The following is a 14205-nucleotide window of genomic DNA, read 5'->3' on the forward strand; positions in this document are numbered from 1 at the left end:
CTTCCAAAGCAGGAAGGACCTCATAGGAGGCGGGGAGTGGGGGGATGGGGAGTGCCAGTAAAGAGGTCCAGAGTAACTAGGTTTCCACAAGAGCTGCTCTGTGCCAGCATGTGGAACATCAGCCTAGTCGACATCTGGCCTGCAGGTGCCAGGCACCTCTGAAAACAGAATCACTTGATAAACCAAACATCTGGAAGTCTCCCTAGAAAAACATCTGCATCTCCAAACACAGTCATCTCTCTCTCCCCCCCCCCTTAATAGTTATGTTAAAACCCAATTCAAATGCGGCAAAGGAAGTCAGGAATGCAGAAGAAAGAGCATCTCACATTTTTCTTTTAAAAGTTACAAATTCTGTGCCTAGAATTCATGGTGCTATGTCATTTGCATACATGTAGTTATCATATAGTTCTTATTCATAATTTGAAGCCATGGGGAAGAATGGGGGGGAGGGTTTGAGGAAGCGGATCCTATGTGGAAATATTTTTTAAACTTCTTTCTCAATTGCTTTCCAAGGCTGGAAACTTCCCAAGGCAGTTTTCAATAATAAAAGCAAACATACCATTTCGTAGAATAGTAGAATTGCAGAGTTGGAAGGAATCTCAGCTAAAACAGACATGACAGATGGCCACCCAACCTCTGCTTATAAAAGCATTCCAAATACCGTATATTGTTGTTATTGCTATATTTAGATTAATACAATATAATACAATGCCAAACACTGAACATTTGAAGTGAAATAGCCTGTTTAAAAGGTAAGGTAGCTACTGAAAAATGCATTTACGAACTTAGCCAAGTCCCCAAAATGTAGGAAGATAGGAAGCTGCCTTACACTGATTCAAACTGTTGGTTCACCTGTCTCACGATTTTCTACACTGGCTGGAAACCAGAGTTTGAGAAGTCCTGATTAAGATTGACAGGCAACGGCCCTGCAGGGTTTCAGGCAGGGGTCTCTCCTAGTCCTATATGGAGTTAAGTTAAACCAGGATGAACCCAGGAGAAGCATGTGAAATTAACAGCCAGATAAAACAAATAGGTCACAACTGATGGAGCCAGTTGTATAATACCTCTAGATATGACAAATAAAAACAGAACAAGGAATGATTGCAGAAACCTTACAGGACAGACATTACTCAGATAGGGCACATCCTAAGTGATTATGTAGCGCAAGTAATGCTTCTGAGCTGGGCATCTCTAAAACTGCCCACAGGAGCAAGAGCAGAGGTATTCCTTTTGCTGCAGATGTGTTTACTTTGAGATTTCAAACAGGGGTGTGGTCAACAGACTAAGGACTTGGGAGAGGCACTTTTTTCATGCTGCTTCTTATTCCAAGTTAATGAAAACAAATGTCACCATAATCTAGGGTGTTAGTCATGCAATTGTCGACAGTTTTATTTAGCCCCGATAAGGTTTCAAGTTATTTAGGGCCTTCCTGCAACTCAGCCGAATGTCCCGCTCCCCTCAAAAAACACACCAATATCAAGGCTGATGTCATAAACGTGATGGTCAACCACGTAAGGTTTCAATATGACAAATTCTGAAAAGAAAAAAATAGATCTTAGATATTGTCTAATCTAACGGTCTCCAAGAGCTGGAAATCCACTGCAGCAACATCCCTGAAAGGCAGACATCCAACCTTTGCTTTAAAAAAATCTCTAAAGGCAGTGGCAGTCAGTCCTACTATTGAAGCAGCACATACTGTCAAGAAGTTGTTCTTCGCAGTACTGAAGAGTTGGAAGGGACCCTGTCTAATTCCTTTTTATTGTAAAAGTTACTGCTCACAATGCTGGAAAATTGGGCAGGGTGGGAGTGGGGGAATCCCCATACTGGAAAAGGCCCAAAACAGGCGCTGCACAGGAGATGGTCAATGTTTGTAGCTGCAGGTGGTGGTCTGCTCTGCAGTCCGTGGTCCAAGGAGACAAAACAAGCCAGCTCCACAATGCATTGGGCTGCAGGCTTGCACACAAACCATATGCCTGGCTGCCTGCGGCAGGTAAGGATTTCCCCCAGCAAGGATGAGAGGAAACTTTTCGAGCCGCTGGCTACTCTTTTCTGGTAATAAAGAGCTAACCCAAGTGGATTGTGTTTTGGTCAAAGGCAAGGTGCCAGTTCCTGAAAGCTGAAGATGCGGGGAGAGGAGTCTTGTGCTCAGGTTCTGCTCATGGGTTTTCCACGGGCATCTAGTTGACCACCGTGCGAACAGGCTGCTAGACTAGAAGGGCCACTGGCCTGATCCTGCAAACCTCTTCTTACATTCTTATTTGCAAAGCTACTTGGAGCTATGTAGCATTGAGGGCTTCACATGGGCTGTAGCACACCACTTCAAGGATCCCGCCATGTACCACTAAGCATATGAACATATTACATATAATATTCAAAAGAACTGCAAGATTGAAGTGGGGAATAATTTAATACTACAAGTATTTAATAATAATAATAATAATAATAATAATAATAATAATATTTATTGTCATATTAAGTATTGTCATATTAAGTATATTTAAGTATTATATATACAAGTATTACACACACACACAAATTGTTGTAACCGGCTCTTGGGCTTTCTGATGAAGGGCAGGTAAGAACTCAAAATAATTATGATTATCAGCCTTCCTGGATCAAGCAGTCTAGTCCAGGACTACATTCCAACAGTAGTCAACCAGATGCCAATGGGAAACCAGAAAGCAACACGTGAGTGTAACTGTCCTCTCCCGACTTGCGAGTCCGTCAGCAACCGGTATTCAGAGTAAACCACCAATATGAGAAAATACAGCGGACGCTCGGGTTGTGAACATGATCCGTGCGGGAAGCACATTTGCAACTTGCAGCGCCATGTCTGCGCACGCACGGGTTGCGATTCTGCACAAGTGTCGAAACACAGAAGTAACCCATTCCGGTACTTCCAGGTTTGGCACAGTGTGCAACCCGAAATCGCGCAACCCGAAGCGCCTGTAACCCGAGGTATGACTGGATACATGTGTCCCAGGTATTAAGCGTTCTGAGGAACACTGACACAGACTGAGAATTGGTAATTAAAAAGGGAACGCTAGACTGCCCATGCTTGAAGATCTGAAGTCTTCCTCCAAAACCATTCCCTATTGAAACTATGTAATGCAATAAAGGAGAGGACTTATTCAGTGGTGGCAACCTGCTTTCCAGCTGCTTCCCCTTATTAATTTCAGTAGTGCAGTTTTAGAGCTTTTTGTTGTTTAGTGCCATGGAATCTATTGAATTTAAAGTATGATATAAAAAAATACAAGCAAAACTGGGAAACGCGCTAAACATTGTTTAATGCCCCCCCCAAACGATGTTACGAACATCGTAACCCTTGGACTGAAATATGGTCTTCTGCTGACTTTGCTGGTATCTGCTGTTCACACCACACGGTATGAGGAAAATTCCGAACACGGCACATATGCGCTGCTAGACGAGGATGGTTTCGGGGGGGGGGGGGATCTTAATTTTCTTTTCCTCTCCCCCCAATAAAATACCTTTATTTGTTGCAAAGTTGATTTCTGCCACCTGTGGAGAAAACATTGGCATAACGGCCAGAGTTTTACTTGTCCTTGGTCAAAGAGACCTTATCCAAAGACTTGCATGTGTGCATGTACTGCCCTCCCCCCCCCCCCCAGCTAATGAGGCTGGGCTGGCTGATTGTACAATATAAAAATGGTGACTGCCAGCAAACAGTTTATAGAATTTGACAAACATGGATATGTAAAATTTGATTGCATTTTTATTTAAAAAAGTATTAAACGTCTAACGATTCTGCATTAGCTGTAAAGACCTGGTACAAAATTCCTCGTGCCTCTGCATTACGGTATGTTTAAATGTGGAAAAACCAAACAAGACACTGTAAGCGCAAAGTATATATTTATATCATGTAAAACAAAAAAGCAATGGGGAAAAAACGTATTACATAAAAGAAAATGTAACAGAATTTACTACGGTACCTAACAGAGGCATGCTCTATAAAGAAAATATAACATTCATAACTTTATATATATTTGCAAAAGTTGAGTTTCAGAGTTCTCTAATAGAAAACATTTTAAAATATGGAAGTTTTTCACCCTAAAGTGTCGTTTTAGACACGCACACGCACACCTGCATCTTGTATAAAAAAAATCCCACTATGATTGCAAGTGAAGTCGTTTTAATATGGATTCTCCAGATGTGCAAAAACTAAGTTACCGTTAATCACTCCAAAATTGTCTTTTCACCTTTTGCATTGCTTGAGCTCCAACACTGATTGGTACAATTTTTGATCCATATGATTTATAGAAACAGTACACATTCCAAAGAAGTTATGCTGTCAGACATACACAAGAATTCATAAGCTTCCATTGCAATCTGAACATAACTGTACTTTAAAAAAATCTCGAAGCTATAAAGTTAGGACAGTGATCTGTTTAAATATATACACCAATCAATACAAAATACTACTCATAACACTTTTCTTACTTCCTTTCTCTTTCTTTCTTTCTGTATTTCAATACACACACAAAAGCTAAGCCACTCTGTCAAGTGATCAATCTGAACAAAAATCTAGACTGGCTTGTTTTTCTTCTCCTGTTAACGGTACAAATAATCTCTAAGGCACATTTCCCATCGAATGAAGAGGCTTATAAGGTAACTTGCGTTAAGTACTACATAAACGGTTTAGTGTTAAGAGAAATTCAAGAATTCCCAGTTTTATGTCGGTACCTCTCCAGCAGTGCTACTCGAATACAGTATAAGCTGTGTAGTGTATGTACAGCAAGGAAAAAAATAATAATTAAAAAGTTCCAACCTTAAAGCTGTGACCAAGAAAAGCAAACAGAAACTGTTTCTGTGCACTTCTATGCAATACCCAGGATAGGAATTCAGCAATTTCTACTTGAGGCTCAAAACAGATATAAGTGGTCCTCCAATATCTGGATATAAATGAGCTCACCGAAAAGCAGGAACGCTCAATGTCCAACTTCTCTTCATTTATACAACTGCTAAAGTCCAATTATATTTTGTGTCAGTTTGCCTTTTGAAAGGATCTTTGGAAAAATGTGGGGAGACTAGGAATAAAGGAATCCTCTTAATGGGAGTGTGATGTGTTCTTACAACTATGTCACAAGTAATGACTTAGGAGTTAACATGATGTTGCGGAAGGGAGCCATTGAGCCTCTTGGCCAAAGCTTCGCTTTTAGGTTTCATCCCACACGTCAGCTAGGGAGTGGGATATAATGAACCTAGGAGATATTGCTGACATTAAAACTTAACACGCAAAGTTTCAGCCTGAACGGTCTTTTGATGGCCAGGTTATAAACCCTTGAAAATAAGGACAATGAATGAATGGGAATGTTGAAAGATCCAGATGGTACTAGCTGGTGCCAACGCATTACGGAAAAAACCAAAACTTCATAGCTTATACTGTAACATTGATTCATGCTCATTTTGTTCACTTAAAAATACTCTTTGGAAAACGTCACAATTCCTACAATCAACTTCGAGGACAATCATTTCTGGTAAAAATAGTTCATGGTTTCAAGATGTACTCGGCTCCTCGACTTCAGTGCTAATCTCTACTACTAAGATACACTACTACTTGCTCACATTACAATCTAACACATATCTTTACAATCTTCTATATGCACCATGGGCTTATTCGTCAGTATGCTTCTGAATGCACCTTAACTTTTAGTGTTCATGTTGCTAGTGTTGTAAACTCAAGATGACAGTGCAGGTGATATCATAAAACTAACTATACGAAAGCATCTCAGTTTTTATCCATCAGGGACTTTAGAATCTCAAGCCACCAATTTCATCAACATTTTAAAAAGCTCTCTCAAAAATGGCAAGAGCTGTCCCGTGATGAAGAACCATAGTATACTTTTTTTTTTTTTGCTGTGTTTAAAACTCATGATATAAAAGCCATACAGGTTGGTCACTTTTAAGCGGTAGTCCTAAAAACATTTTGATGGATGTAAATTCCTCTGAAATTATTGGCGCGAATAAGCGTATTTAGGAATAGTGTTCAGTAGGAGTTCCAACTTTTAAAATTTGCTTTGAATTCTGGTACAGGCACAAAAGATAAGCCACCGGTCCTTTAGTCTAATAATACATTCAAAGCTATCTTTTAAAAAGTTATAAGCAAAACATAGAACTATAGATATTCACTGGCTATCTGGCTATACTAGTTAGGTATAAAAAAAGTCAACCATTTCAGACTTAAATAAGACTAGGTGAAGTCAGGAAATTTAGTTTTCATTATTTAAAAATATGAAACAAAAACCACAAAACTGAAAACAGTTAACTTCTTAACCTACTGCTATATATATATATTTAAAAAGAAGGCCTAGAATTTGAAAAAAAGCTAAAATAAGAGGCAACAATCAAGATTCTAATGATTTTTTGTGTAAAATGAATCAATTATGGTGCCATAAAATGTGAACAAGCTAATAAAGAGAACTTTTAAGTAGATAATGATGGGCTTAATCCAATAGAAAAATCACTGCTGTGCATATTTCATTCCTTTCAACGTTGATCAAGCAGCCATAGTGTCTGATGGACTGTGCCCAATAGTAAGATCTCGGCCTTCTTCTGATCCTTATCTCCAAATCCGTATTGACTTCTATTCCATCAGATACATCATTTTTGGCTTACTGGACCAGTAAGTCATGTTTGGGTTTTTTTGCAGCTTGCCACAGGCAAAAGAGCAAAACTCCAAGCAAAGCATAGCCAGCTGCAAGAAGGGATGTGCAGAGTTGAATTCATAAAACATCTGCATTATTAGATAAAAGGGCATACAAAACAGATAGCAGGACAAAAGGAATGGCAGTCATCATCCAAAACAGGGCCCTCGCCACTTTCCCATCCTTCCCTCTCTCCATTATGACCATGTGGAACAGTAGTTGCAACAGCAAAAAAAAAAAAAAAGAGGATAAAACAAAACATCTAATTCTTCAGAGTCAACTGTGAAAGAGGTCAGCAGTAAAACAGCAGCGTTTGGACAAGGAGGAACAAAACATTGGATGAAAAAGAATCTGGAGTATTTTGTTCATTTACTTGTTTTCCTCTCTGATCATAAGCCAAGAAGCCGTTGCCGTACAGGCTTGTTTTCAACATCAGGTACGTGTCTTATCTCCTTAGATCCTTCCAAGATTTCAAACTCCATCTCCCTGAGGCCCCTATAACCAGGTAAGAAAACTTTCTTTATCTAGCTTGGTGGCTGCCAATACGGATTCCATGTCATTAAGGATGTCGGAACTCAAAGCCTCCTGTAGGCTTGGCATCAGTTCCTCTCCTTCTATATTCATTGCATCTCCTTCCAGCGTCCCAAGGTCCACGTTTGTCCCGGGAATGGCTTCAAGGTAATCTGGAAAGCGGTTCTGGTGGGAGGGTATGTTGCTTTGGTTGATAGTGTCACCTGGATGCAGAACGAATGCAAAACAGGAACATCACATTCACCGAAAGAATGATATCCCGCTTTATCACTAGCCGAAGGAGTCTCAAAGCAGTTAACATTCTCCTTTCCCTTCCTCCCCCACCAACAAACACTCTGTGAGGTGAGTGGGGCTGAGAGACTTCAGAGAAGTGTGACTAGCCCAAGGTCACCCAGCAGCTGCATGTGGAGGAGTGCTTAAAAAATATTTTTAAAATATTTAAGCAAACAAACAAAAGCTAGAAGCAAGATTACCTACTGTAAACCTCCAGCAAAGGGTCAACCCACCTCCCTCCAAGGCAACTGCTAATTAATTAAACTGCTCTTATCATTAAAAACTTTTACATGTTCAACTGAAGCCCACCCTCCTGTAACTTCAACCCATTGGATCTTGTCCCCTGGAACAGGGCAGGGCAATGGCATAAGAGAATTCTGACATTACCTAGAAGTGCAGTTTTTTCTCTCTCTTTCTCTGTTACTAGTCAGGCACGCTACCAAAATTGGAAAAAAAATCTCAAAATTTTGATTAGAAGGAAAGAATGCAAACCTGTATCCATTTCATCGACACTGTTGAGGAAGTCATCTGGAGTTCTGGGGACGCTGTAACTGCTCATGCTAAGGCCACTGTCTGTGCTCTCATCTCTCGAGTGGTAAGTTCCACTGTAAAAGGGAAATCATCTTAGTTTTATTTTTTATTTTTTATAATAATGTTTAATGATTTTCAAAACATATGACATACAACAAACAACAACAAAAGAAAACACATATATCTCAAAAAACAAAAACATACAAATAAAATTGACTTCCCCATACCTCCCTTCTACCGCATCCTTATTTTTCCATTTTTTTAGCAACCCTTAAATCAATTTTTCTAATTAACTCTCTTTTGGATTTTCTTAAGCTTAACATTTACAGCTGTAATTCTCTGTTTCTTACCCCTTAACATCTTATCAATCCACAATTTTACAACAATTTTTAAGATATACTTTAAATTTTCCCCAGTCCTCCTCCACTGTCTCTTTCCTCTGGTCGCGGATTCTGCCGGTCATCTCTGCCAATCCCATATATTCCGTCACCTTCGTCTGCCATTCTTCTAGAGTAGGTAGTTCTTGCAATCATCTTAGTTTTAACCAAGAACACTGAAGCACTCATTACCCCAAAGCATAAAGGCAAGTTTAATTCTTCTCACGTTTTTTAAAAAAAGACATTAGAAAAAAAAAGAAGTTTCTTTGGCTTCTCGGTTCTACACATAATATTCAATCCTGCAACAACAAAAGCACATGTATCCGTGCCTAAATCTAACCCTGAGAAGGGTTCTAGTTACAGGTAGGTAGCCATGCTGGTCTGCCGCAGTTGAAACAAAATTAAAAAGTTCCTTCCAGTAGCACCTTAGAGACCAACTGAGTTGGTTATTGGTATGAGCTTTCGTGTGCATGCATACTTCTTCAGATACACTGAAGCAGAAGTCAGCAGACCCTTATAGATAGTGAGAGGGTGGTGAGGGGTGTTACTCAGAAGGGTGGTGGGAATGGGTGATTGGCAGATAGCTGTGGTAAACCTGTTGACGACTGTTAACAACTGCAATTGGTCTTACAGGAAAAAGCAAGGGGGGAGATGGCTAAAAATAGCTTTATCATGTATAATGAGATAAGAATCCAATGTCTCTATTCAGACCAGGTCTCTCCATGGTTTTAAGTTTGTTAATAAGTTGCAATTCAGTAACTTCTCTTTCCAGTCTATTTCTGAAATTCTTTTGTAATAAGGCAGCTACTTTGAGAGCTTGTATAGAATGTCCTGGGAGATTCAAGTGTTCTCCTACTAGTTTCTCTGTCTTGTGAATCCTGATGTCAGATTTATGTCCATTTTTCCTTTGGCGGGTTTGGCCTGTTTATCCAATATAGAGAGCTGAAGGGCACTGTTGGTATTTGATGGCATACACAATGTTAGAAGATGAGCAATTAAATAGTCCTGAGATGGTATGTTTGATGTAGTTGGAGCCAGTAATGGTGTTGTCCAGGTGTATGTGGCAGCAAAGTTGGCATCTGGGTTTATTGCAGGCTCTGGTACCAGTGTCCATGTTAAGTCTGGTTGTTGTTGTATTGTGGGTGAGGAGTTGTTTAAGATTGGGTGGCAATGAAAGGTCTTCCTCCCAGAGAAGGGGAAATGTGTTTGGTAATTGTTGTGGGGACACAGGTCTCTTCCTGGGATCCTTAGGATATGCCAGCACTTTATGTATTTCCCTAAAAAATAATTGATATTTCACATATTCCAGACCTAAGTAGCACCCCCTCCAATTTAAAAAAAAGTTCCCAAATGTATGTATAACACACTTGAGACATGCGGAACACAGATTTCAAGTAACAAAAAGGCAGGTCCCTACAGGCCTGCACCAGACTCTCGGAATGCTCAGGCTTCAGGATGCTGTAGCAGAAGGAAAATGAGACCAAGTCAGTGTGGCTTGGGAGTTATTTAACAAAGTGATTCTACTAGTGCAAGGCCTTTAGGCTCCCCTTCCCTCTCATTTCCCATTCTTCCCCTAAATCTGTTCTGGGTTCCTCCCGCTTTCTGGTGCAGATAGGGGGACATGCGCGGAGAAGATGGACGGGAAGTTCTGTTGTGCACCCAAACGTCCTTGCACTGGTGGAAGCATTTGGTCGGATGCCAGCCGAGAAGTGGGCAATGTGCTTACTTTTGCTGCATAGAGCGGACAGAGCCAGTCTGCTGGGATACCCCCTCCCACAGGACTCTAAAGAACATATTGTGAGGCTGCCACAACTCAGTGTAGCCCCACTTACAGTGATGGAATGTGAAAAGCTGCCCAAAAGCCAAGCGGGAGAAGGAAGGAGTAGGAGAAAAGCATGCCATTCCATCCTACATCTCCCAACTTTCAAATCCTTGCTTAGAGCCACCTGACAAGAGAGAGGGAGGGAGGGAGGGAGGGAGGGAGGGAGGGAGGGAAAGGAGGTGGCAGAAAGAGAGAGAGAAAAGGGAAGACTCAACATCTCTTCGTAGAAAAAAAGGTCTGCTATCCCTGAACTAAATAATGCAAAAATGGCTTGTAGACCTTTCAACACACACATGAAATGCTGTAAGCTACAATATCCACATTTATGCTCTGGAGTTATTGACCATAGCAGGAGTACATTGTAACATAGACCAGCGACAGAAAGTCTGCATTTTCAGTCGTAATAAATATAATCTGCACATCCTGTGTGTGGGAAGGAAGATTAAGGCAACAATTTACACTGTCCTGGCATCTGGTACTGGCAACGTCCTATAGTCAATGAAATCGATTAGGCTGTTGAGACACCAGGAAGTTCTACTGAAATATATGCAAATGTGGTTATGACTGAGAAAACTTAAATCAGGCCTGTGAATGTCATGTCCTCGGTGTAAGACATCAGGAGAAAACTTATATACATATATTCCCAGTTTTTCTGAGCTCCTGAAATCTATATATTTACCATTTTCAAGCATATCTTTGCAACAATGAGGGCTAGGAACATTTTTAAAAAATTAGATGCACAAAACAGTTCACAAGGATCTATCTGAACAGGCTGCACAAATGAATGCCCCAAAAAAACCCTGTTAGCCTGTAAGCTCTGCAACTTGATATGTAAAAACCTTATCACTGTTTCCTCTGTAAATGCTACAAAAGATAAAAATAGAACCAGGGCTGCTGCAGAAACTCCTTAAAGTGAGCCCAACGTTAGATTTCATTGCTAAACTTTTGAAAAGCTTTTCTGAGTCAGTAATTCTAAACGGCTGTTCATCAATTGACTTGCACCGGGGCAAACATGTTATGACTTTGAAGACGAACCCTTCCTACAAGTCTGAACAGTTGACTTCCTCCCGCAGGAGACAGCTTTTAATCCTCAACTTAAAAAACAAAGCAAAACAAAACAAAATCTGGACTTTCCATTTAAGGAAAGATTCATTTACAGCTGTGGTTCTTGGAAAAGACAGATGTTCCAAACAGACAATTACATGCACCAAACAGAATCTTCTCTCTCTCTCTCTCTCTCTCTCTCTTTTTTTTTTTTTTTGCAAAGCAAAACCACCAATTGTAGTTACAGCTACTAACCTGTTAAGAAAAGGATCCGAACTATTTGTGGTCATTGTTCTCAGTTCTTGAGACATTCCAGGAGAGGACACTGGATTTTGCGGAACTCCATCCTGTTCCATGCTGGGAAGCTGACTGCGAAGAGCCAATTCCTGCCGACCAAGTTGTAGCCGCGTTAGTATATTCTGTGTACAAAGTTCAAAATCCATCGGCACCACTAAAGAACAGGCAAGAACAGGCATCCACACTACGCACAACCAGAAGGCTGCCCATTTCACCTTTGTTTCACATTGTCCCAGCACACATTTTAATGCAAATCCTGCAATAACAATAACAATTATGATTTTATTAATTATATGCCGCCCATCTGACTGGGTTGTCCCAGCCACTCTGGGCATACCTATGTAAGACTACAAATACAATTCCTCCCTCTAGTCTACAATTCTGCATCTTGTCTCAGAGCTGCATTTGGTTCAGAGCTACACATACATATTCCAAGTAAATCTGATGCAAATTGCCAAGGGAAGGCAAGGAGATGGAACTGTGGAGTCAACAGGTTCTAACGACACAAAATACGGTTTAGCAGTGGAGGCACAGATTCATTATGATTTATTCACTTCCATAGGCATGTCTGCCTATTTAGCCAATGGCAGGCAGGCAGGCTGCGGCACTAGCACAACCCTTTCCCTTAAAGAGGAGATATTTCCAGGGGGCTCTGAGTAATTTTTTTCTCTGAAAAAAAATTTGGTAGGCCATGAGTTTGAGAACCTCAGCCCTAGCCACTCATTGAATGGCTATGTTATAGGAGCCTGGAAGTTAAAATTGCTGGGGTTCTGGTTTAATAATTCCCACTTGAAACAAATGTGGAAAATTTCAAGAGCAGCAGCAGTAGCTTCAGATGTTGCTCAGTGATTTTCTAACACCAATTCCTAATGTGTACAATATCCTCTGTTTTTAGTATTTTCGGGAAGGGGTCGGATCTTAGGCCGCAGTACTCATTATTCTGGGAGAAACTGAACTCAGTGGGGCTTACTTCTGAGTAGACATATATAGAATTGCACTGCTGGGAAATGTATGGTACGTTTTTATTTCAATACAGTACTTTAAAAGCATATTGGAAAGGTTCAGATTTTTGTCCTTGTTTCAAAAATATATACTATTCTATATATAAAAAGAACTGAAAAAAAACCTGGCTGAAAACTATTTTTATTTCTTCATTGCTTTAAAAAAAAAACTATGTCAAACTTTTCTAACGGCCCTTGGGAAAGAAAGAGACTTAACACTCATTGTTAGTACAAAATTCTAATTTTGGATATTGAAAAATGAGCCAAAACAATCCATCAACCCCTTAGAGAAGCTACTCTTAAAATGAGGTTAGCTTTTTGAAAACTATCCAGTTGGTCTCTTAAAGGCATTTAGCTGTCTGTTTTCCTCTCTCTAAAGAGTCAGAAGGTCTACATAACTTCACTGCTAGTCCCTAAATGTGAAATCCTTAGCTTGGTTTTAAAAAAGGAGGGGAATCAAGCGTCTTCTAAACATTTCCTTCACTCAAAATTTCATTATCTGGCATTCCACAGTTCTGGCTTCTTGTACATTCATTAATAGATGCTACAAAAATCTGCACAAATGTCACAAGTAAAATACTTCACAGGATCAAATCCCCATGCTTCCCTCAAGCTCAGCCATTAAATAAGCAAGTGTTTGGCAGTGGGCAATGATAAAGCCCCATCTGAGCCACACCAGGAACCAAATTAGAACTCTGGGAAAAAATCTACCCCAACAGCGAAGAAGTGAGCCTTCAAAATATGACTTGCTGTTTGTTTTTGGGGTAGCTGACAAATCCAATTCAAACCCTCCCCCCTTCATATTTGCTTTAAAGGGTGGAATGCATTGCATATATAACAACTGCTATTTTTTAAAGTCCCTATCTTAGTAATTAATATGTGTGATTCCATTAAACTACTGTACTGTATCTTCCTCAGTTTGTCGGTGTCTAGTTTCACTCAGTTTTTCCAGTTCAATTTAATCAAAGGTTTTTCTATAGCCACTTCTGCATAGAAAGAAGGTAGGCGAAGTCAAATTTCCAAATAATGTGTCTGAAAGATTTTGGCTGCTGGAACATTTGCTAAAAGGGTTCTCTATTACAGTAACTCTGGATTCTTTAATGGTGCTGTTGTATATAAACGAACAAATCATTTACTGCGCAGCCAAAAACCAGGATTTACCATTCCCAAAATAGTTTTCCAATATTGGTTGTGCTTTTTACATGCTCCACCATAGGTGGAGAGGAAAAATCACATCGGGCAGCCTGACATTTCCAGCATCAGAAAACAGTGGTATGATGTAGCCTATTAAGTTTTGATGGCATCGGATACCATCTATATAACACTTTTATATTTAACTTCTCTCGTAGTGAAGGAGACATTCTATCCAAAGCATTTATGGCAATGAACACATAATTTATATCATTCCCATAAATGCTCTGGAATCACAATTCTTAAATCTTTGTAGCACTGGATATTAAAAATTACTGCTCATGTTTGCAAATTCATAAACATACTTTCTAGGACTTAAGCAAGCTCCTTACATTTCCATTCCTAGTAACTTTTCACAATGGGGCACTGGACACAACCCATAGTGAGTTTTGCAGGAAGTGATCTCAAAAGCTGGCAGGAACCTCTTATATGGTTCTATTGCCATATTCTCTGCAGGAACAAGGATGCAAAAACCA

At 40.0% G+C, this 14205-nt stretch overlaps 1 protein-coding gene across 8 annotated transcripts in view; it reads right to left on the reverse strand.

Moving 5' to 3' along the window:
* Positions 1-3853: 3853 nt before the first annotated feature.
* Positions 3854-14205, reverse strand: part of YAP1 (Yes1 associated transcriptional regulator) — an 83436-nt gene continuing 73084 nt past the window's right edge. For all 8 annotated transcript variants that reach the window (XM_081909923.1, XM_081909921.1, XM_081909924.1 and 5 more), the window contains 3 exons: positions 11496-11626; positions 7959-8071; positions 3854-7396 (listed from right to left, as the gene is read on the reverse strand). In XM_081909923.1, coding sequence (XP_081766049.1) covers positions 7158-7396; positions 7959-8071; positions 11496-11626 — 483 coding nt within the window. In that variant the 3' untranslated portion in view covers positions 3854-7157. The remainder of the gene's footprint in view (positions 7397-7958; positions 8072-11495; positions 11627-14205) is intronic.

Source organism: Podarcis melisellensis (genome assembly GCF_964234715.1).
Source record: "Podarcis melisellensis genome assembly, chromosome: 4".
Classification (NCBI taxonomy): domain Eukaryota; kingdom Metazoa; phylum Chordata; class Lepidosauria; order Squamata; family Lacertidae; genus Podarcis; species Podarcis melisellensis.